Below are 27608 nucleotides of genomic sequence, written 5' to 3'. Positions count from 1 at the left end.
TGTTAGTGCATGGCTTAAAATTTGGATGCAACTGTGAAATTTACCAGAAGGAGTGAAAAATGACAACGTAGCTAAAACCAGGTTTTAGTGTCCCTCCATGTTTATCGTACTACTATTTGACATGTTATATTCCCTCTTCTGTTTTCTTTATCATATTCTGCTGGCTGAGGTTTATCTGAGCTTACACTGTGAGAGACACACAGACTGCCTTCAGATACAAGGATATTTTTCATTACGTGTATGATCAACACCAATGAAACAACACCTATATAATAGTAATGTGGGTGGTATTCTCATCTATAGTGTGAGCAGCCATAGATAATGGGCATGTTATGGGGTACTTAGCCCACTTAGAATATTTTTGAATCAGCTTTAGGATAGATACCAATAAGGTATAGATTTACCTGGTCTTTTGTTCTGGTTTCCAAAACTGCAATTCAAAAAAAAAAAAAGCATCTGAAGGTACAGTCAGTGTAGAAGTTAGTGCTGAGACCGAGTTTTGGACAGTGCTGCCCTTCCTTGTGGAACAGATTCCCCACGCTAGGAAGAATCGGTTGGATTTAGTTGATGAACAGTTGCTTTTTCTTTCCTTGGCAGTGTTTTGAAATAGCGGTTGTTTAAAATAGGAGCTTGAAAACAAGACTACATTATTTAATTTTGTTATGAAAAGGCTTTTAGAGCACAGTTCCTAAGTTTAGGAGTTCTTCTGTAAATGTTCCTGTCACTTGTCTGGAATGTTAAGTATTGCAACGGTTACACATTGCTCACAGCAGTTACAGCTCTGAAGTTTTCTCCAAAGAAGGAGCAGAGAAATTTAGGTGTATAACAGCCAATTCTTGCCCAAAGCTCTGGTCTTTCCTCCCTTCTGTTTAAAAGAGAAGTAGTAATAGCAAGTATGGCTTGGATGGATAACGTAACTTAAAGGTAGAATTCCTATTTTTGTAATTCCACAACTTGTAATGGAAAACTATAAAGGCTCTTTTGAATTTTTTAGATAGAAAGTAATAGGAAAGTCTTTCCTCTCTAAATAACTACCTGCAGCAGTTGTTCCAAAATTGCAGCACCCATAAATCATTGACATCTGTATATTTTCCTCACGGCATAAGAACGTAGCAGACACCGCCCTGACTGGAGCAGGGATCCATCCCACCTGGTGCTCTGGGTCCAGCCATGGCTGTGAGCAGATGCCTCAGGAAAAAAAAAACAAAACTGAAGTCTTCCCTCCTACCCTGACTGCTTTCCCACCCTGCAATTACTTTTGGCTCAGAGGGGTTTCTGAGCCCTTTGTGCTCAGCTATTTAGCATCCATTAGGGAATTTCTCTACCTTGTCCATGTCCAGTTTCCCCTTCCACTTGCGCTTCGTGCAGCCACAGCATTCTTTCAATCTGCATTAAAAATATGGCTCATTTTTCTTACTTTGAACCTGGCTCTAACTTCATTTGCTGGTCCCTAGTTTTAGTACTGGAAGAGATGATTAACACCCAGTCCCGGTCTGCCTTCTTGATGCCATTCAATATTTGATAGGCTTTTGTCATATTCCCTGTGAGATGTCTCATGGGAGCTATTATATACCTTTGATCTTATTTTTGCCCTTTGCTGAACCCTTTTCAGGTCTATAAGAAATCCTTTTTTTGAGATTGAGAGACCAGAACTGCACATACCAATTAAAGTGTGGGTAGATGGGCAAAAAATTGATTTGTTGAGTGCGATATTTGTGTTTTATGGTTTGTTCTCTATTCTTTTCTTTAATAATTCCTGGAATTGTTTTGCTTTTGCCTTATTTCAAATACTGTACGGATAGTTTAATGAAGCTGTGAATCAAAACACTGAAGTCTTGCTGAGCAATATTGATGAGTTGAGAGCACATTTATATATGAAGCTGAAGTTGCTTTTCCCCAAGAGATAGATTGCTTTGTGTTTACCTACATTTAACTTTATTTGCTGATTTTATTGCCCAATTGATCTCATAAGGGTCTTCTGTGATTCCATGCAGTTTCCTGTTATCATTGGTATCTTAAATAACCCTCTAACATCAGCAAACTTTCAAGTCATTAAAACTGATGTCTTGATCTTAAGGAATAAAACAAATGCACTGCTTGCTCTGGACTTCTGGAATCCAGTGGTTAATGGATTATGTTTTTTGAATTACTGAGCAAGAGACATCATTTTAGAGTGCTTGTGCAGCTTGCAGGTTGAAAGTTTGAGCTGTGGACATTATAAATGTAGAGAACTCTGTCTCTTAGTATGTAGCTTATTTCATATCCCAGATGTCAGTTTGTTGGTAACTATGCTGTCTTGCCTGCAGAGACTTGGGGAAGTTCTGAATCTGTGTTTTACAGGGTGTTGAAGAGGCTGTATTTCATAATCTTTTCTTCCCAGTTCTGCCGTTTGGGACTGTGTAAGTGACCTAAAAATGTCATTCCCTAATTATTTGGGCAAAAGTTGTCAGCCTAAATATATCAAAACCAAAGAACTTGTACAAATAGAGAGTGAAAGTGTACTGACTCCATTGCTTGTAGATGTGAATATTTCTATTTTCCTCTGTATTTTGGGTATTTGATGTTTCAAAAATGCTCAGTATTCTCAAATCTGAGGGATTAGTTGTTTCTATTTTTCTGGAACTCTTAAAAGGTAGTTCTAAAATTATTTATCATTTTAATAATTCACAATTTTTTAAAAGATAAAACTACTTAATACCTCTTGATAACTTTGTATTTTCAACCACAGGCAAAAGACTAATACCTTTTTTGCTGCTTATCCCTCTCTCACCTTACAGGCAGAGGAAACTATTTTTTTGTACTCTTGTAATTGAGCCATACTTTTGTGACAGCAATATTAGCATAAATAAGCATATTAAATAAGGGATGAGATTAAAATAATCACAGTAAGAAATCATACCCCACCCCCCTTCAGTTTTCAGGTTTCTAAAGAGGACATAAGAGTAACCCTGAAAGCATTTCATGTTGGCTGGGTGGATGTATCATATCAGTTTACAGTAAAGAGCAGAGCCATGCTATTGGGCAAAACACTTTTAAATTATTATTTATGGAGTTGTATTTGCAGTTGGTATAAAATGCAGGACTGGTTTCACATGCCTCCACCAGAGCAAGGAGAGCACGCTCCTGAACAAGATTCCCTTTTGTTTCCTGTACTATGTGTGCTGTGGAAAGAGAGTCTGGGAAAGGGTACAGGTTAGAGCGAATAGTTACATTTTACTTTAGGAATGCAGTCTTTCTATCTGATGTTTTGGGCTTGTTTTGGCTTTTTTCCATCCTGATTAATTTTATAATTGATACTGTAGTGCTAGTATTAATCAAATGTTTTCCAGTAACATCTTGTGTCTGTTGATAGATGTTTAGTGGTGTGATATGAGAGACCTTCAGAAGTCTCTCTTGACTGTCTGGTGGAGTTACAACTCTTAATTCCACTGCAACTTTTTAGTGTTAAGCTTCTACTTTACTCTTTTTTTTTTTTTTTTTTTTTTTTTTCCTTTTTTGTTTGAGGTAGGAGGAGGTGTGTGTAAAGCGAAAGGAGGTCTTCAGTAATTCTGTCTTTCTCCCTAGGGCAAAATATGAAGTACGGTTTTATATGCGGTATTTGCTTTTTAAAACAATAGTGAAATAATAGTTTAGCTCTCATTTGAATCACTAGTGTTCTGTCTTAATTTTCAGAACGCTTCATTTGGCTAGTGAGCATTTTATTTCTTATTTTAAAATTTAGTGTTGGGCAGAGACAAATTTACTGCTGGTTCCCAATACTATGTCTTCCTAAGGAATGTGTTGTTCTTTAGAAGCATAAAGGTAGTCTTTATCTGCAGTATCTGCCTTTTGAGAAACTGGGTGAAGTAGGGCTTTTTCCACTTACAATTCAACAATATTGATGTCTTCTGTGTTCAGTGCTGAAACTCCATCCTCTTCTTCCTTCCTGGAGAAGGCAGGAGGGGAGAAATTGGCACAGAGAGGTCATAAATTCACTTTAGGAGCCTGAGTGAGCGGCCGCTTTTAGAACCTGTAATGCTAATTAATGTCTTGTCTTTAGTTTAAGTTAAGTTGGACTCATTTGTGTCTTTTCTCAGTTTTTAAACTATAATTACACAATCTTCTTTCAGTAAGAAAGTAACTACTAGAGCTTAGTTTCTCTGGAAGAAAAACAGGAACAGCGGTACCTAACCCTCCCTGTCCTCTAAGTATCTTTGAAGTTTCTGGAAAGGTGGTTTTGCCTTTAAGTTTCAGTAAATCACAAATAATGTTTTTCAATGTTAAATTTATGGATATTTTAAAGTAATGCTGTGATGAAACATGAGGATTATACTTGGTTACTTTGTTTAGGTTCACTTATTTACATCGCTTTGCTATGCTGTTGCTGTTCTTGAAGCAAATACTGTTGCATGTTTTCAGGAACGCTTCTGAAACATGCATTTTTTACAAAGCCATTATGGATGAGAAACATTTGACTTCATACAGTCTTTTGTTACCGATGACCTCTCTCATATATTCGTAAGAGTATAAATGGTTTGTACTGTAAAAGCTAATGTTAGTCTGTATTTGTTTTTGAGATTATACATCGAGTGGTTTATGTTACTACATTACTTGCTACAATAAGTGGATCCCAAATGTATTGATCTTTTACTGTGCACGCAAAGATGATGTGTGCGATGTGTATCTGGCGTGTTGTAAGATGTGTCAGACTTGATGAATGTGCTCTGTAGGCTTGATAAATGTGTATTGCAAATGGCCACTGCTGGGTATGTGCAGGCCAGCTGGAGCTACTGCTTTACCTAGATTGCTGGACAGGGTTGTCAAGCTCTGCCCAAATGTACGATAGTCATATTGTTGCCCATACTCTAACCTTCATTATAGCACTGGTTTACTAGCTCTATGAGCTATCAAAAAGCCATGGTTCTGATTTACTGGGTTTGTTGCAAGACTATATTTTTTTTCTTTGAGATAATTTTTTAAATGTAGTCAGCTTTACAACAAGCTGTGCACTGAAGTTTGTTTGATTATTTCTCAAGCATTATGTGGACAACTTTTTTATGTAGCCTGTAGAACATCAAAAATGTCATTCAATAGTAATGATGCCACTTTTACTAAACAACTCTATCCTCTTTGGTCTTTTCAGTTTTAGTTTTCAACTGAATAAAATCAAAAGCACAAGTAAATGTTCAACTCATGAACATGAAAAAGGCAAGAATTGTAAGTGTGGCAACTTGGGCCTACCTGTAAACATTAGCATCTGCTTCTGGAATCTGGTAGGCAGTTGTACCACTTAAAATTATGTGTGTATAGCAAACATATTATTTTCATGGGGTTTTTCTGGTTTGGGTTTTGGTTTTCTTAGGAGTGTCTCAAATTATCTCTCAGTTATTTAATCTTCTGTGAAGGCGTTGTGATTACTAGTAGCCGTATGGCAGGACCGGTGCATTTTTGACATTCTGATGATGAAACTGCAACAGCAAACAAAGTTTTCTGTGTCTGTTCATGCCAGCTTTGAGAGCTAAAGGGAATCTGGAAGCTATAAACAAATACTTTCAGTGTCTTAAAATGAAACTTCCTCTTGCTTCTGCTAACAGCACATAGGGGTCTGAGGAGGCAAAACTCCTGGAGTTTTACTGACTTTGATAAAAGTCAGACTTGAAATATACTTGTGTGCAGCAGAGGTGGTGATGAGGAAGGACTGTGTGTAAGCATATGGTGTTAATTTTGTTAGCTGAAATGAATTAGTACTCCTGATCGCTGTGTTTTTATGTCGCACATCTCATGCACTCAATCATCAGTCCGCTTTTTGTGCCTTTGAAATGCTTCACTTTTTAAGAGATGGAGACAACTAGATGTGTTGCATGTTTCTAATCAGCTGCAGGATATTGGGCTCAGATAAACCCAATCACTTACTTCCACTCGGAATCTGTAAGACTGAAAGGGGACTGGAAGTTTCCTCCTCTTAATCTTCCATCCTATGTCTTCTGACTCAGGGGACATGAAGAAAACAGCTGCCAGCTATCTCGCTCTTGCAAGAGGGAAGACAATCCCAATGTGTCTAGTCTTTCTGGTAGTCCATGCTTCAAATTATGGCTGTTGGCTAGTGTACCCTTTCTTAGGTTGCCTTCCAGAATTAGCACTTCTTGTGATAACTGCAGTGTTCGGGTCTGCTGCAGCTGCTCCTGGTTTGAGTAGTCAGCTTTGTTTTCTGGGGTTTTGTTTATTTGCTGATGGTTGGAATGACAGTATTGCTAGTTGTCTGCTGTTTGAAAAAACTTGAAGGCAAGCTAAAGATGCTGAAGTGTCCTCACTGCAGGCCGTGGAACATGGTGGGTTACTTCTGGTTTCTTCTCAGAGGTAATCCTCATAATCATATGACTAGTATTAAATTTTGTAAAATCCCATGTGTTTGTTAATGTGATTTTTAATAATAAATGTTTTCAGGGAATCTGAATTTTTCAACTTCTTTTCATTTTTATGAAAAACGTTTGGGGTTTTTTGGGTTTTTTTGGGTTTTTTTGTTTGTTTTGTTTTTTTTTTCACAACTGCTGTTACTCTCTCAGTACTTTAGTTACCAAGCTGGTCGTAATCTTTTCTCAGATCCAGTGTTGGTGGTAGTCAGGCTGTTGCCTGAATACTCCCATGGTATTTTCCTTCCCACAGTCAGAAATAAAGAACACTGCTGCTCTAATAAGCCCTTCCTTTGCTAGCTAACGAGTGAACTCGGCAACATGGGTCACTTATAAAATATCCTCGGTTCAGTGCCATTTGTGGAAAGAGAACTGAAAAAAAAAATTATAATTTGGAGTGGAGCTGTAGGAAGTGCTTAGTTCTTGGTAAAAATTCCTTTTTAAAAAGAGCAGAAACCATTGGTCAGTCACATGCATTCTGTTTGGCTCTAATTTGTGGTCTTTACTGCTGTTGTGGACTTCAGGTCTTAAAGAGAGCATTATAAAAAAGGCATTGCTTTTCATTTGTATTTTAGATTTAAAATTTCTTTCTTTCTGCTTGTAGATTTGTTTGTAAATGCATCATAAACAGACAGCCCAGAATGAAGAAAGCAAGCAGGAGTGTTGGCTCAGTGCCCAAAGTGCCTGGAGTAAATAAAACTCAAGCAACTGAAAAAGCCAAACCAGAAAACGGCTCCTCAGTGTCTGCAGTAACAAAACTCTCCAAAACCGGGACATCAGCATCTCTTTTGAAGGTAATAACCGATAGAACATTCTGATTATTTATACTTTTTACAGTAAAGCTTTAAAAAGAGTAGAATTTTAAGGCATGTCTTTAATGCAGCTTAGACTGGAGGTTTATTATATGGGTAACTGAAGGGAATTTGGATAGTTACACAGCACTGGGCAGGGTAATAGGACCTTATGTGGCATTCTTGCTATATTTGTCATATTGCAATGTGTGATGTGATGGAAAGCAATATACTTTGCACAACTTGGCTGTTCTGCAAAAGGAGCAGAGTGGAAGTTGCATTCTGATGAATGTTATTAGTAGTGTCATGTGTTATGCTCAGAATGGTGTGTCAGTGACTAATGGGGTTCGATAAAAGTTATTTACTAATTCTGAAAAAAGAACTAATGAGGTATCTAACATGAGAAACTTTTTGATATCAGTGATCTGTGTCAGGTCAGTGCAGCTGTATTCTTCTAGCTCTTTTGGCCTTTGCTTGGTGTGAAGTACTGCTTGAGCTGAACTTTCACAAGTTGATTCTTGCTCCTAGAACAAGTTCAAAGGTAGAGGTTTTCTCTTATATTAGCAAAACAGGGCAGTAGATTTAGGAGCATATGGTTTTCAACAACCAAGAAAAATAAGATATACTGAGGTGTGCTGGTGTGGAGTTTTCACCTGGGAGTGAACACATCTGGGTTGGATGGATGGTATGAGCCTGCCTGGTCTGCCTCTCCCTCCTGCCAAGGAAACATGGCTGGACCCACCTCCTTTTGCCTTTCTGCAGCCCAGTATGCAGAGCTGTGGCACTGCTGCTGCTGCCCTGCAGCAAATGAACAGAACAAGGAAAAGGACTGGTGTCTGCAACTGGGGCCTGAACCACTGTCACCTGTAGGAAGCCAGATAGGCTATTTAAATAACTGGCAAGTAAAGACCTAAAATTAAAGAAGCGGTGAGGATTGAGGTCTCTCTGTAATAGCCATACAGGCTTACTGAAGTCAAAAGGTGCGTTCCCTTTCTCTCTTTTCTTCTTGCTTTTCCTTTATGGAAGTGGTTAATACTTTTGCTGATGAACTTGCAAGCTAAGTTTCAGCTAGACTTTTCTTCCAGTGCCCCCCCTTTCCTCTGCCACCCAATGTATCTTGCAGTTTTCTTAACTTTTAATAATCTTTTGATGGTTGTTGACACTACTTATTTTGTATTTCTAGAAACCTTTCAAAGCATATGGAAACAAAAGTCCTTTGTAGTTTACTTATCAAGTTTCTTATGTCATACCTCTCAGTGAGATAAAGGAGGAGGATGATCTAACACTGAAGTAATTTGACCCAGTATGCTTTCACAATTTTATTTATATTAGTAATACTTCTGGCTATGTTTGGGTGTAGGATTAGAATTATGACAATTGTGAGTTTAAGGCACAATGAAAATTTTTCTCTTAATTGCTAAAACTTATCTCAGCTTTATGTTACAGCCAGGCTTACTCATACAGTTGGATGTCTTTTACTTGTTAAGCTGCTGTTGTGCCAGCTCTATGACTTAATAATATTGATGACTCTTATTTTTGTTGAGTGTTGCATACTTATACAACAAAGTTAGTTGTTTGTCTTTTTTTGACCTACCGATACTGGCAAATCACATTTAAAATTACTGGCTTGAAAGAAGTACCAATAACAAGTTGAATTATTTTAAAAATTAAAATAAATATGTAAAATTATATAAATATATATTATAAAATATATAATATATAAAATATATATTATAGAATACATAATACATATAAATATATGTATTATAAAATATATATAAAATTTTTATATTTGATCTTGTTGATGAAGCATTTGGCACATTGTTTTCCTCATAGTGGTTGTAGGATCTTCTCTAAGACTTGATGAATTAGTGTGTGTATTATGAATTTCATTTAATATTCCTTGACCAAAAAAAAAAGCCAGCATTAAATAACTTTAATTGCAACAGCTTACTAATTTATTCAGTCCTCAAAGTAAGTATGCATATAGATACAGAAAACTTCGAGTTGAATATTGAATGAAAGGCACTGTTAAGGAGTAGAAATACACGCTTACAGTACTATACCAATCTTAATTCAGCCCGTAATACTGTTGCAAAATTGAAAATTACTTTGTAATTATAGTCTGGTTTTTTTCCGATCTCCTTCATGATATAACCATAGGCCAGTGTTCAGCTTTGGGTGGGCTTCTTTCACTATGCATTGTTCCATAGATTTGTCCTTTTTTGTGGAGTTTTCAAAGTGTGTGGACAATGAGCACAGGAAGAAACTGTGAGACCCACCCTTCTGTACTGCTGAACACTGTTCCAGAGGTCAGGCTGCCCGTCAGCTTCGGAATGCCTTTTTGTCGGTTACTTCTTTGTAGGTTTTTGGCTCCCACTTTGCCCAGGACTTTTGTAAATATTCAGCACCCCACCACCACCCCACACACATTATTACAGCAGAAGGTTAACTGCCAGCCACTTCTAGTTCTTGATCTGTCAAAAAATACTCTGCAAATAACAGTATGTTCTTATTTTTAAGATCATTGGGTTTTGACTTCTATAGCTAATGAGCTTGTGATCATGCTTACACAACTGTAATTAGACGGCAGCTGTACTTCATATAAATGAATTGCAAAATCCAATGTTCATGAAAAGTCAGGACTTTGACACCAACATTTGAATATTACAAATTAGAATGTGTTTTCAGTATTCATGTGTCTCAGCTTCAGTATTCTGTTTTCAAAATGTAGTAACTTAATTACAGATTGTTGTGAAGTTTAATGTTTGAAGTACTCAAATGCAGCAACAGCAAGCATCAAAGAAAATCCCAGGTAGGAATAATTAGATATATATAAAAAAAAAGGATTTGAATGAGGTGCAGTAAGTAGGATATATATGTTGAGAAACTAAGATGAAATGAATTGTAGAGGTGATCATTCAAGTTTCATTGCACTGAAAGAAAGTTGTGAGGGAAAACAGAATATGAATTATATAATTATAAAGTGGTTTTTTTATATAGAAAATCAAAATAGGTGTGGATGAACATTTCTAATTATGATATTTTCTAATTTTTCATACTTTAACGTAGGGGGTTTAATGCTAAGCAAGATTGCACTGTTCTCAGTAAATGGGAGAAACTTCTTCCTTGAGGAAAAAGCTGTTTAATAAACATATGACATTGATTTTGCTTTCATTAAAAATATACGCTACAAAAATACTTTGATTTTTAAAGTCAAGAATGGTTGCCATTGTAGAGCATTAAGAAAAGAGAGCTGCTGGTTTGTAACTTTTCCAAAGCTTTGCTAAATAGTTTTCTTTGCCAAGAGTATAGTGTTACAGTTTTGAGAAACTGTTTACTAATTGGCTGCAGAGGAGGCAGTGCCTTCCAACCTAGACTAGAAATAGTTTATGGGTAAGTCAGAAGAAGAATGGCTGTCTTAAATTCCTTTGTTCAGCAAGGACTGGAGATGACTAATGTCAGAAAGTGTGTATTTTACTTAGCTTTTTTTTTTTTTTTTTTATTTTCAAGCTGAGTCACATCTTGACCCGTTTGGCTTGATAACATGTACTTGTACTATAAGTGTGTAAAAGTTTAAACTAATGTGGTGGGTTGACCCTGGCTGGACGCCAAGTGCCCACCAAAGCTGCTCTATGACTCTCCCTCCTCAATGGGACAGGGGAGAGAAAATATAACAAAGGGTCGTAGGTCAAGATAACGACAGGGAGAGATCACTCAACCAATTACTGTCAAGGGCAAAACAGACTCGACTTGGGGAAAATTAACGTAATTTATTGCCAATCAAACCAGAGTGGGGTAATGAGAAATAAAACCAAATCTCAAAACACCTTCCCTCCACCCCTCCCTTCTTCCCGGGCACAGCTTCACTCCCAGATTCTCTACCTAGCCCCCGCAGCGCCGCAGGGGGACGGGGAATGGGAGTTACCATCAGTTCATTACACGTTATCTCTGCCACTTCATCCTTTTCAGGGGCAGGACTCCTCAGACTCTTCCCCTGCTCCAGCGTGGGGTCCCTCCCATGGGAGACAGTCCTCCATGAACTTCTTCAGCATGGGTCCTTCCCACAGGCTGCAGTTCTTCATGAACTGCTCCAGTGTGGGACCCTTCCACAGGGTGCAGTCCTTCAGGCACAGACTGCTCCAGCGTGGGTCCCCCATGGGGTCACAAGTCCTGCCAGAAAACCTGCTCCAGTGTGGGCTCCTCTCTCCACGGGGCCACAGGTCCTGCCAGGAGCCTGCTCCAGCGCGGGCTTCCCACGGGGTCACAGCCTCCTTCGGACATCCCCTTGCTCCAGCGTGGGGTCCTCCCCAGGCTGCAGGTGGAGATCTGCTCCACCGTGGACCTCCCTGGGCTGCCGGGGGACAGCCTGCCTCACCATGGTCTTCCCCACGGGCTGCAGGGGAATCTCTGCTCCGGCGCCTGGAGCATCTCCTCCCCCTCCTTCTGCACTGACCTGGGTGTCTGCAGGGTTGTTTCTCTCACGTGTTTTAACTCCTCTCTCCAGCTGCAGTTTTGTTTCCCCAACAATGTTTTTTCCCTTCTTAAATATGTTCTCACAGAGACACTACCACTGTCACTGATGGGCTTGGCCTTGGCCAGCAGCGGGTCCATCTTGGACCTGGCTGGCATTGGCTCCATCGGACACAGGGGAAGCTTCTAGCAGCTTCTTACAGATGCCACCCCTGTAACACCCCCTGCTAGCAAAACCTGGCCACACAAACCCAACACATCTAATTTCTCCACTCTTTCAATAGGGTAAAAATGCTGACAGCTAATAGTCCGTTTGAACTATCATGTTTGCCAGCCGATTGGAAGATTCAGTAGCAAAACAGAAAATCCCCGTTCTATGCCTTTTTGTAATACCTTGGTTTAGGTGATAGTTGCATCACAAGGTTGTTTCCCTCCCCCTCTATCCCCATGCCCACCAAATTGGTTTAGATTAGATATGAAACCTGGTTAGATTACAGGTTAATGGAGGATTGTCATACAGGAGTAGTTTGTGCTCAACTCTTCTCCCCGCGTGAGTAGTGTGGGCTTTGTTGAATTTGTAGCCCTCCAACTTTTTTATTTTCCCATTGGTACTTACATTGCATCTGCAGTTTTGCACGGCTGTGTGACATAGCAGATCAAGGAACTGATCTGTCTCCTGGGAGGAAGGAGCCCTTTGAAAAGGCTTTGGTTTACACAGCACAGTGTGTAAGCACATGGAGAATAGTGGGATAGAACAATAGTGGCTTTTTCACAGCAGAAAAGCCGGCTTAGATGCACATCAAACTAGAGCCTCAGAGTAATGTGTTTTCTTCCAACCTTTTATAAAGTTTTTTAGAAGGCTGTACCATTTCCTACATGATTCAATAAACACATTCTTGTCCTAAAGGATTTTACCATTAGAAATACCTGTTTCTATCTGTAAATTATCTGTATTTCTAACAACTGCATGTAGAACAAATATGTTCTCTTCCCAAGCTCCCTTTTGTTTTGCAGCTGCTGTTCTTTGTAAATAGCACAGATCCCATCCATGCCCTTTCCACAATATTGTGATCAGTGTTCCTAACTGTTCTGAAATTTGCACTTGCAAAAATAAACTATATAGAATGGAATGAGAAGCAACTTCTTTTTTAGTTAAGCAAGTGTACCTTCATTCTTCATGTATAGAATCATAATGTCTGGCGTATAGTTCTTAACATGAATATGTATGGAAGCTGTAAGTTATAAACCTGCAGAATTTGAAAGTCATGATGTAAAGCAACTGGTTAATTCCCAAGCACTGCCTTTTAGCTGGGATGCTGGTTGAGTCTTCAAATGTGTTATCCAGCTGAATAATACAGTTACTCAAGGAATGCAGCTAACACAGCTGTTTTCTTTTAATTTTTCTTGCCCTTATAATGGGAAAATTGTTTAGCGTATTTTGATTGTTTTGCCATTTGAAAAATTGCATTTTAAAGAGTTGTAAAGTCTGCCAATTAATACTTAAGAACTTAGTATTTCTAGAGTTTGCTTTACTCTGAAAGATGGTTTCTCTATTTGGGAATCTGGTTCTTGAGACTCCTGTGCTTACTGCCTTGTCACATTCCAGGCAGCTTTTGTGGCTAACAGTAGTTTCAGGAACGATCATACGAGGTCAGACAAAAAGTCCATCAGACAAATACCCCATCTCTGAGAGTGCCTAGTAAAGAGCATGAAAACAAGGCAAGGATATATGGTGAGGGTGGCTTTTTTCGCCGCCTCTGAATACTGTCCTAGTCTCTAGTGATTTGTAGTTTAGTATTTTGAGCTAGAAAGGCTATTCTGTTAATGTTGGATTGTTTTTTGTTGTTGTTTGGTTTGATGTTTTTGCTGTGAACTTGTCCACGAGAAAACACTTGATCATATTCTATTGAAGGACATTATACTAACCTCCCAGTATTTGGTGGTTTAATTATCTAAGAATTGTCTTCATTTTTATGCTTAAGCAAACTTTCAGTCAAAATTGAGAAGTGTTACACTGTGTTGTGTTACTGTGCTTTCCTTAATTTTCTTTTTTTCCTCCTTGGTATTGAAACATTAATCATTTTGTCTGGGAGAGAGAAGACTCAGTTTCTATGGTCAATCCTATGTAAGAAGTTGAAGTTCAATTTCAACTTACCAACTCTGCAAAGTGCAGTGCATATATAGTTTTCAACACTCTTGCATAGACACATGACTAGTTAAATATGTACTTTTTAAACTGACGGAATCTTTAACAGGAGAAATGTTGGCTATGCAGACTTCTCAGCCAGCTGTCTTAAAGCTGCTTCTTCCCTTTCTTTGAGACTAAGAGTAATGATGACCTCTTAGCGGGGATGGCTGGTGGCGGTGGAGTGGCAATGACCAATGGTGTCAAGGCAAAGAAGAGCACTTGTGTATCAACAGCATCTTCAGCTTCAGGGACGACCATGAACAGTCTCGAAAATAAACCCAAAACCATTGCAGGTAAATGGATATATTGATCCTTAAAGATGGTAGTTGGGTGGCTTTTTATTTTCCTGTTATGTATTGAGGATCCAGGCTGCCTAATGAAGTGGTCAGTAAGGCCACGGTCAAATAAAACACCTCGTGTGCTCTTTTCCTGTTTTTTGGTAATGTACTTGCCTTTTTGGAGGGTGTTCCTTTTAATTTTTTCAGTACTGATTATGCAGCTACTATATAAAACTAGATGATATAATTAATCTAGAGAATCACGGATTTGTCTAAAATAACTTAATTTGTCTAAAAAAATCCATGCCACAAGCACTAAATCTTTAAGATGTGATCACTTGTTGCAGTCAACATTTTGGACATTCTGTATTGCTTTGTAGAAATAAAGTAAGAGAGCTTTCAGAAACTGTTCAGAACAGTGAAATTTAGTGTGTTATCAATATGGATGGAAACATGTCTTGCTTTCCATTGCTATGTTTTGGATTCAGTAATGCTTGCAAAGCTGTAAAGCATCTGGAAATAAAGTAGTAATAATCTATCCTCGTCTATGAAATGAGATGAAAATACAAAACCCCTTAGCTTTCATTTTGCGGAATCATAATATGTAATTCATCACTTAAAAGCTTGCATTCAAATCTACTGAAAAGAGAGACAAATTTGAACATGTAGGAATAGCAATGCTGCAGTTTTTGTACAATCTGTCAGAACCTGTTGAAGACAGAAAAAAAAGAAACTTGCAAATGTTAAACTTTAAGGTCTAACTCATTTTCAAAATACTGGTAAAGCATAGCAATTGGCAGAGCATGTATCAATTAAAATATAACTGCACTGATTCATGATTAAGGATGTATAAATGTTTACTCTAAATGTATTTTATGAAATGTATTTACCAGTGTCATTCAGAAAATCAGCCACTGTAGTGCTGATACAAAATACAGAGTCTTCTATTATGGATACTGTATTTTAAATTAATGTTCCTAACTTTCAAAAAACATACAGGTACAAGTTCCACAACTAAGCGTAGCACTTCATCTGGAAATAAAGAGTCAAGCTCTTCTAGAGAAAGAATACGTGATCGTTCTCGTTTAAGCCAGAGCAAAAAGCTGCCTTTGACTGGACAGGGGACCAATGATACGGTACTGGCAAAACGCTCCCGTAGTCGCACCAATCCAGAATCAGATATTCGAATGAGCAAGTCCAAATCAGACAATCAAATCAGTGACAAAGCTGCATTGGAAGCAAAGGTGAATGATCTTTTGACATTAGCAAAAACTAAAGATGTGGAAATCTTGCATCTGAGGAATGAACTAAGGGATATGCGTGCTCAGCTGGGACTTAACGAAGATCAACTTGAAGGTGATGAAAAATCTGAAGAAAAAGAGGCCATTGTTGTCCATCAGCCAACTGATGTAGAGTCTACGTTGCTACAGTTACAGGAACAAAACACTGCCATCCGAGAAGAGCTCAACCAGCTGAAGAATGAGAATCGAATGTTAAAAGACAGGCTAAATGCATTAGGCTTTTCTTTGGAACAAAGGCTGGACAACTCTGAAAAACTCTTCGGCTATCAGTCTTTGAGTCCAGAGATTACAGCTGGCAACCACAGTGATGGTGGTGGTACTCTGACATCTTCAGTGGAAGGTTCTGCTCCTGGATCAATGGAAGACTTGTTAAGTCAGGATGAAAACACTTTGATGGACAACCAACATAGTAATTCCATGGATAATTTAGACAGTGAGTGCAGTGAAGTTTATCAGCCACTGACATCAAGTGATGATGCCTTAGATGCTCCATCATCTTCGGAGTCTGAAGGCGTACCAAGCATAGAAAGATCTAGGAAGGGAAGCAGTGGCAATGCAAGTGAAGTGTCCGTAGCTTGTCTGACAGAACGGATACATCAGATGGAAGAGAATCAACACAGTACAGCTGAAGAGCTCCAAGCCACACTTCAAGAGCTTGCAGATTTGCAACAAATAACACAAGAGCTAAACAGTGAGAATGAAAGACTCGGAGAGGAAAAAGTAATCCTCATGGAATCTTTGTGCCAGCAAAGTGACAAGTTGGAACACTTCAGCCGTCAGATTGAGTATTTTCGGTCCCTTTTAGATGAACACCATATTTCGTATGTAATTGATGAAGATATGAAAAGTGGTCGCTACATGGAGTTAGAGCAACGTTATATGGACCTTGCAGAGAATGCTCGGTTTGAGCGAGAGCAGCTGTTAGGTGTTCAGCAGCACTTGAGCAACACTTTGAAGATGGCAGAACAAGACAACAAGGAGGCCCAAGAAATGATAGGGGCATTAAAAGAACGAAATCACCACATGGAACGGATTATTGAGTCGGAGCAGAAAAGCAAAACGGCGATAGCATCTACCTTAGAGGAGTACAAAGCCACAGTAGCCAGTGACCAGATTGAGATGAACAGGCTGAAAGCTCAGTTAGAGCATGAAAAGCAAAAAGTGGCTGAATTGTATTCTATACACAACTCTGGAGATAAATCAGATATACAAGATTTGCTGGAGAGTGTCAGGCTGGATAAAGAAAAAGCAGAGACATTGGCCAGTAGTCTGCAAGAAGAGCTGGCACACACTCGCAATGATGCCAATCGATTGCAAGATGCCATTGCTAAGGTAGTGTTTAAAACAAACTGTTGTATTTTAACATCCTATATACGCCGTGACTTGCTGTTGGTCACTGTAGTTCTTTTAGAAGTAAAGGATTAATTATGAGGTTAATCAGATTGCAGTAGTGTTAGAATTGATTACTTTCTCTTAACTTTTGTTATGAAAATGACGGAGGCTTTTTAAAAAATTATATGGATTCATTCAGCCACACGGTAACTGTCATGTTACTTTTTTAAAATACTGGTATTTAAACTCCGCAACTTATTTCAAGGGCCAAACTTAAACAGTATTTAAGATACTGTATGAATTTTGTGCTTAAATTGCATGCCTTCTGCAAGAGTTTCAAGGAGTTAGTGCCAAACTGGTAGAAGAGGGATGTCACTGAGAAAGTACTGGGAGTCAAGGGCTGAAGTGATAACCCAGCTGTTGATGACTTGTAGGACCTTTCACAGGTGTTGAGAGAATATTTTGAAGTTTCAGCTTATTCAAGTAGGTTCAGTTAACTTAGAATAAACTGATGGTAAAGGAATCAGAAAAGTGTCGTCTTTCTCCAATCAAGAAATGACTAATTTTGAGGTAAACAGAGATTTAACCAAATTTAATTTAATTTACTGAATACATATTTTAGTTTTAAATGGAAAAAAATCGACAAGCTTTTAAACAATTATTATTAAATATGGCAAATACGCATAGGTTTTTTACTAATGATCCGTCCAGGAGCAGCTTGTGTGTTGACTGGGCTTTGGATTGAAGTGTATATTTCTAGCTCTAGAACAGCTATTTTGACTCGGATATAACTAATTTATCTAGTAAAAGCGTTTACCATAATTTAATATAAGAATCATAAAATTTATTAAATAACTTTAAGTATGCATTTAAAGGTATATCCTCCTGATGAAAAAAATTATGCCAAATTTAATGTCTAAACTACATATTAGTTGCAAATCAACATGTTAGTCACGATCACCAGCCAGTTAGAATCAACTTAATTTGGGAGGAAAAAAAAAATAATATAATTTTAGTAATTAAAGTTGGGTAGTGCTATTAAAATAAAAAATACTGAAACAGATGATTTAAAGCAGGGCATTTTGTCTATTAAAATTGGTGCCTGTCTGTGTTGACCCACCCTAAGCCATGACCTAATTTCTCTTGTTTATCTGACACCCGATTTTTGCTGTTGGGTTAATGTTACTGTGCCTCTGATCCCAGCTTATTACTTACGTTGCAGTTTCATGAGGCAGAAAAAAAATAGCCTTGCTGCTCCTGAAAGGGAGAAGTCTACTACCGCTTCCTTTCCGTGTTTTTTTTTAATTCAGTTCAATAGCTTGTAAGACTCCTCTGGGAGCTAGTTCAACTCACTACACATCTCACACACAAATGTGAATCTTGCTACTTGATTAAGGAAATGAATCGTATCTCATAGGTCCACCAAGCACTAAAATTGATGCACGGAGTGGAGCAAGCTTTTTTTTTTTTTTTTTGCAAGGGAAAGAAAGAGTAAAGAGTTCCCCGCACACCTCCCTTTTCAGTGGCAGCTAGATATTAAATTGGATCAGCTGCTCAGAAATCACAGCCTTAGTACTATGGTATTGTTGCTTCACTTGAATACAGGATACTGCTGTTAGAGTAGCTGGGGAATGCTCATATATGCAGCTTGGGAATAAAAGAGTTTAACTCTGGCTCAGGGAAATAGTTGCACTAGAACAATACCTTTATAAGGCTTACACTTGACTTGTCCCATACTTTTTTATGGTTGCAGAAATATATTAGAAGTACGGTAGTTACAAAACTAAAAGTGTGTTTTAAAATGCAACCACTTTAGTTATGATAAGATGCATTTATTTTTTTTTCAGGTTGAAGATGAATATAGAGTGTTCCAAGAAGAAGCCAAGAAACAAATTGAAGATCTCAATGTGACTCTAGAAAAACTTCGGACAGAATTAGATGAAAAAGAGACTGAGAGAAGTGACATGAAAGAAACTATCTTTGAGTTGGAGGATGAAGTAGAGCAGCATCGTGCTGTGAAGCTTCATGACAATCTCATCATATCTGATTTGGAGAGTAAGTGTTACAAGTTTCTCGTGTGAGAGAAATGATAATTTAAGAACAGCTGAAGTAGATAATTTAAGAATGCTGTGATAGTGAAAATATTTTCACTTGTCTTTTGTATGTCTGAATTCAAGTCAGACTGGGCTTTGCAGAACCCTTATACTTCAGGGGAAAAAAATCAAGTTGGCTTTGCTTTTCCAGTCCCGGTAGCAGTTGGTGTGGGAGTGAAAACCTGTGAATTGAGAATAAATATCACATCTGATAATGCTGTTTTCAAGTTGTTTTTCAAAGTAGAAGAACATGTAATTACAGACTTAATAGTAGTGTGCTGCTTGGGCATTTTGGAGACTGGATGATTGATTTAGTGTTTTGGTGGTGTTTTTTTTTAAGAATGCTCTCTCTTTTGAGTGCCCAGGTACTAGGAGTTACCAGACAGCTTGGGAATGTTTATAATTAATTATTTCTACCACCTAAAGAAAGGTGGTTTTAGTAGAGAAATGTGTGAATGGAGGCCCTGAAAGTTACAAATGTTAGAGCTGATTTGGCAATATGGGTGTATTATATATCTTTCTGTGTAGATTTGCTCAAGTCGTGAAACTGATCTGTGAACCTAAAAATGAATCTGAAAAACTTCAAGCAAGTTAGAATAAAACTTTATCTGTTGACTCTTGCCACCGTACAAGAAATGTTTGGGGCTTATAATGAAATTCATGTTTACTGTATACTTGTCTAGCTCTCTGTGCCTTAGTTCCCTCTCTGATCTCCAAGACCTACTCAGACATTCCTACCACAGGCTGGAATTCTGCAATTAGTCTCCATCTAAATAAGAACCTGGGCATCTGTACCGTGGCAAGCTGTATTTGCACAGGGCTACTTGCAAAATTCAAATATCTGGTATTCTTCCATGGTGAACAAAGACTGAACATGATAGCAAAAAAACCAAAGCATGGTGCCTTTTAACAGCAAGGCAAATATTAATAGAAAGAATTTTAAATTGGTCTGCTATCAAGAAAAGGTAGTATCTTAAGCAAGCTAAATTGTTTATTCAACTGAAGCTCAGTTCCTTCAGACATGTGGCTGTCAGCTTGGTTTCCCTAAGCAACCCTTCTTTATCTTGAAAGACAATCACTGTTTCTCTTTACAAAATTGCTTTAGGTTTTTATTCTGTGATTTTTTTTTTCTCTTTCTGTTCCAAAACCAAAAGACAGACATTTACTTGGGAGCAGGAGCTGAGGCACATGGTCAGTGGCTCTGACTTTGTTCCTGAAGTAATTTTGTAGCAAAGTCTTGAAAAGGTTGAAGGCTTTTCTACTTGCATGTTTTTGTCCATTAGCTGAAATAAATTCATACAGAAAACAGCACCGTAGTCAAGTAAACATTTAAGTGTCTGCCTAGTAATACCTGATTACAAGGCAGCTCTAATTTTTAGATGCTTCTGCTTTGGGGGTACAAAACCGCTGTCAGATATTTCACTTAAACTGGTAAAATTTCAGGTGGAAAAACCTCTAGCTGGGCAGAAATTTTCAACAAAAATTGCAACAGTCTTTGTTGCTCATCGCTCTTGAAATAGTTTGGAAAATTCAGCTGTACTGGCTGATGGCCTGGTATGATCCTTTAGGGAAGAAAATCACTATTTTATAGGCAGGAAGGAGAGTGGCATCTAGTGGTGGTAAGAAAGGATGGCACCCAAAGAATGGTATAAACTGAAAAAAATATTTTTCTCTGACCACTTTAAAACACTGTTCGTTATGGGTTCATAATTAAACCTCATACAGGAGTTTCTTGGTGGTAGCCTCTAAGTAGTGACAGCAAAGAACAGCATCTCAGAAAAACTGAGATTTGGAGGTAGTACATACAACATATAAAAGGCAGAATTTTAATAATTTGTATTAAAGTGACAGAAAAACACATCTTAGTAGTAGTAAGCTATCTTGTGCTGATCAGACTTTTGGTTGGTTCTGGTATTCTGTCAGCCAAATGTCTAATGCCTGTGCTTTTAAATTTGAAGAATTCAGTGTAGGTTTAGGTATTTTAAAGCGCTAGTTAGAAGAATGGTGTTTTTTCAGCCTAAATAACCCAATATAATAAAAATCCATAAAGGTTTTCTTTAGTGAACTTTTATTTTAGATTTTAAAATATGAGGAAATCTATCTCACCCCTTAAGGAGAGAATTTGCCTAACGGAAAAGTTACTGGATGAATGAAAGTGATGGCAAGACAACTGGTAAATGACAAGTGATAAGTGATGGAAAACTCTCACTTAAAGAATTCACAAAGGACAGACTTTACAGTTAGGAGAAAGATGCTTCACAGATGAGGTGGTGAGTGTTCGTGGTTAATTAACACTAACTAGTAATGTAGGGATGTGAAGTGCTCTAGCAGTGGTACTTCGGGAATGCTTCCTTGTGGGCTTTCCAAACACCAAAAAGAAACATAACGAATATATATAATGAAAAAATTTTCACAGTAATTTGAATATTGAACTGTCACATTTTAGCTGTTAATGTCTGCCTGCAAAAATGGGATCTCTTTGATATGGACAGTAGGATGTAAATTGCACTGATTGAAAACATACAGTATGTTCCTGATGTCCATCCAGATGCGGCAGGAGCTGTAGTCAGCGGCAGCTGAACTCGTTCCAGGTGGGATGAGGAGCTTTAAGCATAGTGCTTCTGTATTGTATCTAAAAACTCTAAGAAATATTAAAATAGCCTGCATGTTTTATATCCTCACTAGCATGCCGAGATGAAAAACCCCCTGCAGGTACTGGAGGGGAGGTGAGGGACTGGGAGAGGGCAGGCCAGGCTGGCAGTGGGCAGGGGAGGCGGGCGTTGCGCTAGATGGCGTGTTTCCTCTGGTTTTCATTTCTGACTTCGGAAAAAGTGTCAGCAGTCAGGCGGCCAAGCTGTCAGGGGAAAAAAGAAACCTATTATTCTTCCAAGCAATTAATAAGAGTTTGTGGAGAAATTTTTCCAGATAACTTTGTCTCCCGATCTGCAGAAAATTGGGATTTGTAAGTTAGCTTATCAGTTGTCAGGTGTTTCTTCTGAAGCCTGAAAATACTCGTTGCGTGTTCACTTAGCACAAGGTACATGTGCTAACCATATCAGTTCTCTTAGTCCGTAACTATTTAAGTCAGTAAATTTTTTGGACAAGGGTAGGTGAGCAAGAAGGTTGATGTATCTAATGTTAAGTGAATAAATAGTTCTTTTATGGAGCTGACTGTTCATTTTTAATTCTGCTATATCTCATTTTGAAAAGGATCTTGACAGCAGTTGTGAAACTGAATTTTTACGTTACCTTATTTAGGCCTTTTGTACCATAGTGTTGGAAGTCAATTGGATGTTAGTCGTCTTAGTACTTTTTTTCTTTTTTGCTAGTGTTAGACCCTTAAAAAATTCAGCTTTCTTGCTGTATAGACCTATTGTCTGACAGCGATGAGCTCAAAAGCAAGATTAATATGCAAATTGCTTAAGCGTTGGTGTATTTGTAACCAGTGCCTCTTCCTTATATAAGGAAGCTATAATTATTAAATTAACTGTAATGCTGGCACTAATCTGTGTAGATGTGATTATACTGGGATAGCCATTTCTATGCTAAAAAATTGAAATGCTATCCTAGTATAAGGCAAACCAATGTAACTAGTTCAAAAACTACGAGAATGCCCATTGTGGATTTGCCTGTGTCAGGATTACGTGATTTAGTGTTGCTTATCAGGTATTGTCATGTTTTGAAACTACTATGCATATCTGAATACTGTAAGTCTCTTTTTCCTTTCTTTCCCCCCCCTTTTTCCCCAGAGACTATGGAAATTAAACAATTGAATGTTGATACTAATTTTTATTTTGTAGTGATAAATTCTAACTGCTAATTATAATTAGTAAAAGTTACAAATACAGAATACAGTGATATTTTTTCTCTGGCTGTCTTACAAAATTCAGATGATATCTTAGTTCTTCCTCCCACCTCCAGCCCTAGTTATAATGTTTTTCTTCACCATTTGTAGTCTGCATTTCCCATAATTTATTTTTCTACCTTTTAAAAAGCAGGACCTTGTCAAACTGTGATTTAAATCAATACCATTTTGTAAAATGTAGACATAATTGAATCCTGCAGTAAAACACAAGCAGCTTGCTGATTTGCCATTTTTTATTATCCTGTTCATTCATCAGAATGGTCTCCTTGTTCTTCACTTACCCTAAACAATAGTTACTTTTCCTTTTAATCATCTTTCTTGTCTATGCTCCTTAAAAAGAGGAGACTGGACAATGGTAGAAGAGAAGTACTTGTCTTACCATACTGAAAATTGCAGCACATACAGGTGGGAAGGGCTTGTGTGTGTTAGAGAAGAATCGTGGAGGTTGTGAGGATGCAGAAAGGAAGGATACCACAAGGCAGCTGTACAGAGAATTGCTGCCTGTGTACCTATTTTGACTACTTGAATTTTCAGGCTGTAATTGGTGACACAATGCAAAGAATGGAGTTTAGGCTGCAAGAGGTGAAATCACTTATCTTAGTCTTAACTTCTCACTACGTTTCAAATTCAGTTGCAATTTGGTAGTTCTTTTCAGTTCAGTGGGTTTTGGTTTTGGTTTTTTGGTTTTTTTTTAAATCTCTTCGATTGATTGGGAGAGAAGACTGTTTCCAACAACTGCTGTAAAGTGCTCTGCATTGTTTATAGTAACTGCAGAATATTCAGACCATTGTGTTTTACTTCAAAGCATAAATATACTAAAACTTAATGGTGCGTTTCATATCTCACAAAAGCTCAAAACAATGGCATTACACAAGCTTTAACTCTGGATGCATTTATAGTTTCTGGTTTGTGGTTATTTTTAGATGAACTATAGCTTGCTTTTAGTAGTAGAACAAATTTTATTTTTAAAAACACATTTCTTTGAACTGCCTTCAAAAGAAAAAATGGTCATCCACTAGACTTTGTTTCAAAATTCTACTGGAAGCTCTTTAGGGCATGTTGACTTGTTGTCGCTGTTGAAAGTTATCTAATTTGCAGTGGATTTTTTTAGCATGTGTTTAAAGGAAAAAAAGGTGGGGAGGGGGAGCGACTTTTATAACTTTGACCTAAAGCTGGCATCTCAGTGCTGACTTCAGCTCAAACAAGTTGTGTACACGGAGACAAGCTGAAAATTAGAGGCCTTTGCTTAAATATCATGGTAGCATGAGATTTGAGTGGCTCGCTCTGCTAGGCTTATCTTCAAAGCTTGGATGCATTTTAAAATGTGCAGTCTTACAAGAAGGAGATAAATACAGAAAAATCTGTCTAATTTTAGTGTTTCAACTTTTCCAAGCCTGAAAGGTTATCATGTTTTCAGGCCGGCTGAGGTTTATGTCATTCTTGTAAAGAAATTAGCTGTGGCATTAAAAGCCTCTGTACTTGGGACTCAAGAATTACTTCTGATGAAGAAACCAAAAAGAATTCCATGGCTGAAAAAGTGAAATGTTCTTATGAGCATAGTTGAGGCTCCTGAATGTACACATCAGCATAAATCAGCTTAAATCTGTTCTTAGTCTTTGTTACATCTGATTTAAACATTTTTTAAATGCTTACTGTTTTCCATTTAGCCTGCAATAGCCTCATTGTTATTGTTAAGAAAAGCCATTTCACAAAAGTCAAGGAGTATGAAGGTATAAGCTTACTTGGGAGGACGTTGGTAGTATTGGTAGAACAAGTGACTTTGAATAAACCCTGGTTTAATGCTTTCACTGAGACCTGATACGCAAATAAAAGCACTGGAAAGTTTTTTCATGTTAGAAAATGAGAGCCACAAAACTTTACTGTATCAATCTGTTTGTATGAACATATATATCTATCTTCTGACTATTCAAACATTTATTATGCAGTTCCATAGATTTTTTGCCAAGGTTTTGTATTTTGAACAGCCTAAATGTATTAGGCACCTTCAATCTTTTTGTGGAAAGAGCATTGCTAAAGTACAGGAAAAATACTTGTTTCCAGCAGGTCTTGGAATCATGAACCTGAGCCAAAAAAATGCATTTAGTCAGTTGGTCCATCATTTTTACAGGTTTGAAGTAGCTACATGATGCTATAGAAATAAAACATGCTAGAATCCAAGGATCAGTGAAGTGACACACTAATTAGAAATTTATGCTGTGTTGTTCTTCATTAGTTGCTTAGTTATAAGAATGGAGTAATCAATCACATTGTCCTTGTGTATTGAATAAAGTAACAAATGAATAATAATTGCAGTAGCCAGTCTGTCAGACGCCACATGAGGAGTTGTGGTGATCAAGCTGCATACCCTTTTGTATAGCTGCTGACAGATTTAGAGAACCATCTCTTTCATAACATGATCTCATAGACTGTTTGTCCCTTTGCTGTAAATATAGCTTGTTTCAACTTCAAATAGTATCTCGATAGACAAGAACGTAAGATTCTTGAGGACATGAGTAGAATTTTATCCCCATTGAAGGCATGGCTGTGAGTGTTATGTCAGCTGCTTTGTGGCAGGGAGTAAATTGTGAATCAAAAGGCTTCGTGTAGCTGCAGCTTATGTTTGAAGGGGGGAAAACCCCCAGACCATCCATGTTTTTTAGGATGATTCCATGTTAAATCACCTGCCTTGTTTATTTGCTCTTTGTTATTGCTTTGTCATTTTTATACTGTGAAAGGTAGAGAAGAGACTGGAATTTGTATAAGAATTGAGTTTGCTTATGCTGTTCCCCTCACCAGTCATAGAGAAGTGTGTAGATATTGACACTCTCTGTCAAATTATTTCTGCTCATACTAATTTTCTCCAGATGGCTTTGGTTATAAAAATGTATTCTCTTAAGTTTTTAAAAGCATTTGCAGTTTTTTTCACTTTTTTTTTAAGTAAATAGATCCCTGACTAAGATCTTACAGAGAATTTGACTTTCTTTCCAGATACAGTTAAAAAACTGCAGGACCAAAAGCATGACATGGAAAGAGAGATAAAGAATCTTCACAGGAGACTCCGGGTAGGTTAAAACCTAAGAACTCAATAAATTTTAAACTTGGAATGTCGTAAGACCTGCATGTGAAATTGTGAAAAGGTGATATGGTTACATGTAATACCATTAAAATAATTATTTCTGAGAGACAGGCATCATATGGGAATATATTTACTAATCTACAGACACTAAAGAATTAAATTCTGAAAAATTCTCAGTGTCACAAAGATATGGCATTGGGCTTAGGAGAAAATGTTCCTATATTTTCTGATGCATAGTTTAATATTAAATTTTTTTGCCCTCCACTGTGAACATTTTCTTTGTTTCTACAAAAGAAATTAATGACATTGGAAGTCTAGTTATTTCCAGCAAATCTTCTTCAGTTTAACTTGTAAGTTGGGTTGTGCCTAATGCCAGAGATGAGTGCCTTTGTCATTCCTGTCAATTGTTCCCTGTAACAGCATAGGGTAACTATGAATAATAAGGATAACTCTTAATTTTATCTTCAAAATTCTTGCTGCTGCTTTCAATTTAAAGTTTTATTTACCTATAGGAGGAGTCAGCAGAATGGCGTCAGTTCCAGGCTGATCTACAGACTGCAGTGGTTATAGCGAATGATATAAAGTCTGAGGCCCAGGAAGAGATAGGAGACCTGAAGCGTAGATTACATGAAGCTCAGGAGAAAAATGAGAAGCTCACTAAAGAGTTGGAGGAAATAAAGTCACGCAAGTATGCAAAAGACAACAGGGATATTGTCTCTTTTGGGGGGGGGGGGGGGGTGTGCAGTTTTGGAAATCCAGTATCTTAACTATTATTGAGACTCCGGAAGTTTGTAAATCCTCTCGCTTTGAGAATCTGTATTTCAACAAGCTGCCATATGCAGGCTTTCAGGGGCCAAAATAGGTAAACTTATAAGAACAGTATTTATGTCTTTATACTGTATACTTAATCCATCCAAGAATATTCAGTTTGGCGCTTTTGCAAAACCAGGTTGAAGTGGCGGGTTTTTCCCATTTAACAGCTGGACATGATTTAACTTCCCTCAGTGCGAAGAACAAGCTGTGTTGACTTTTCTGTACCATCATTAATACTTCTTATTAGCAGCCAAGGCTTTTGGTGTGGTTAAAAATACAGCTGGATTTTTACCTGAGAAGAAACCTTTGTCTAATTCTGCATATATCTTGTACTGTTTTCATTCCACTGATAATTGTTTCTGGGAAAAATTAGAGATGCTTTGTGTATAAAAACATTTTTAATAAGAAGAATTCAAACTGTGATGTATTGTGGCTTGAATTAGGTGCTACAGTTATTTAGAAACAGAATTATATGTCTTTCAGAAGTATTAAAGTCCTCAAATCCATAGAATAGGAACATCTTGGACAGCACCATTTGAATCCTGACTACATTGTCTCTGGGTATTGAATACATGTATAGCTTACAATGACAGTAATGATGTTTGTGATGTGTATATATGAAACAGGTTTTTTTCCATGTGGATGGGCATTTTGTAGGATACATGACACTTAACCCAGTATCCAGTAGGATATGAGATAATGCAGGCTATGGAACTTGGGGAAAAGCTGATGGTAGGAAGAGCAGACTGGTTACACTGAAAATGGAAAATTTCCTGGATGGATAAGTGGTGGGCGTAAGGCATCTTATCTGAAGTAAGATCACCAAACTAAGTAATATGAACAATTCTTACTAATACATTTCAACCAGAATTGTAATTGTTCAACTACTGCTTGCAAGTGAACCTTTGAGGTTACAATTGCACTTTTGAAGGTAGAACTGGCTTGCTGATTCCTCTCAGTATATTCATTATTATCTATACACAAGCATCTTTTGACATTTGATTCACTG

General features: G+C 37.7%; 1 protein-coding gene across 3 annotated transcripts in view; it reads left to right on the top strand.

Annotated features, from left to right (window-relative positions):
* Positions 1 to 27608, top strand: part of SPECC1L (sperm antigen with calponin homology and coiled-coil domains 1 like) — a 74084-nt gene that overhangs the window by 8558 nt on the left and 37918 nt on the right. The window contains exons 2-7 of one of the 3 annotated variants that reach the window (XM_030025148.1): positions 6994 to 7183; positions 13975 to 14134; positions 15119 to 16752; positions 18600 to 18807; positions 25699 to 25772; positions 26299 to 26474. In XM_030025148.1, coding sequence (XP_029881008.1) covers positions 7031 to 7183; positions 13975 to 14134; positions 15119 to 16752; positions 18600 to 18807; positions 25699 to 25772; positions 26299 to 26474 — 2405 coding nt within the window. In that variant the 5' untranslated portion in view covers positions 6994 to 7030. Of the gene's footprint in view, positions 1 to 6993; positions 7184 to 13346; positions 13386 to 13974; positions 14135 to 15118; positions 16753 to 18599; positions 18808 to 25698; positions 25773 to 26298; positions 26475 to 27608 lie in introns of those variants that run through there. The other 2 variants (XM_030025146.1, XM_030025147.1) reach the window with 2 other exon arrangements.

Source organism: Aquila chrysaetos, chromosome 9 (genome assembly GCF_900496995.4).
Source record: "Aquila chrysaetos chrysaetos chromosome 9, bAquChr1.4, whole genome shotgun sequence".
Classification (NCBI taxonomy): domain Eukaryota; kingdom Metazoa; phylum Chordata; class Aves; order Accipitriformes; family Accipitridae; genus Aquila; species Aquila chrysaetos.
This window is presented reverse-complemented; position numbering and strand designations above follow the sequence as displayed.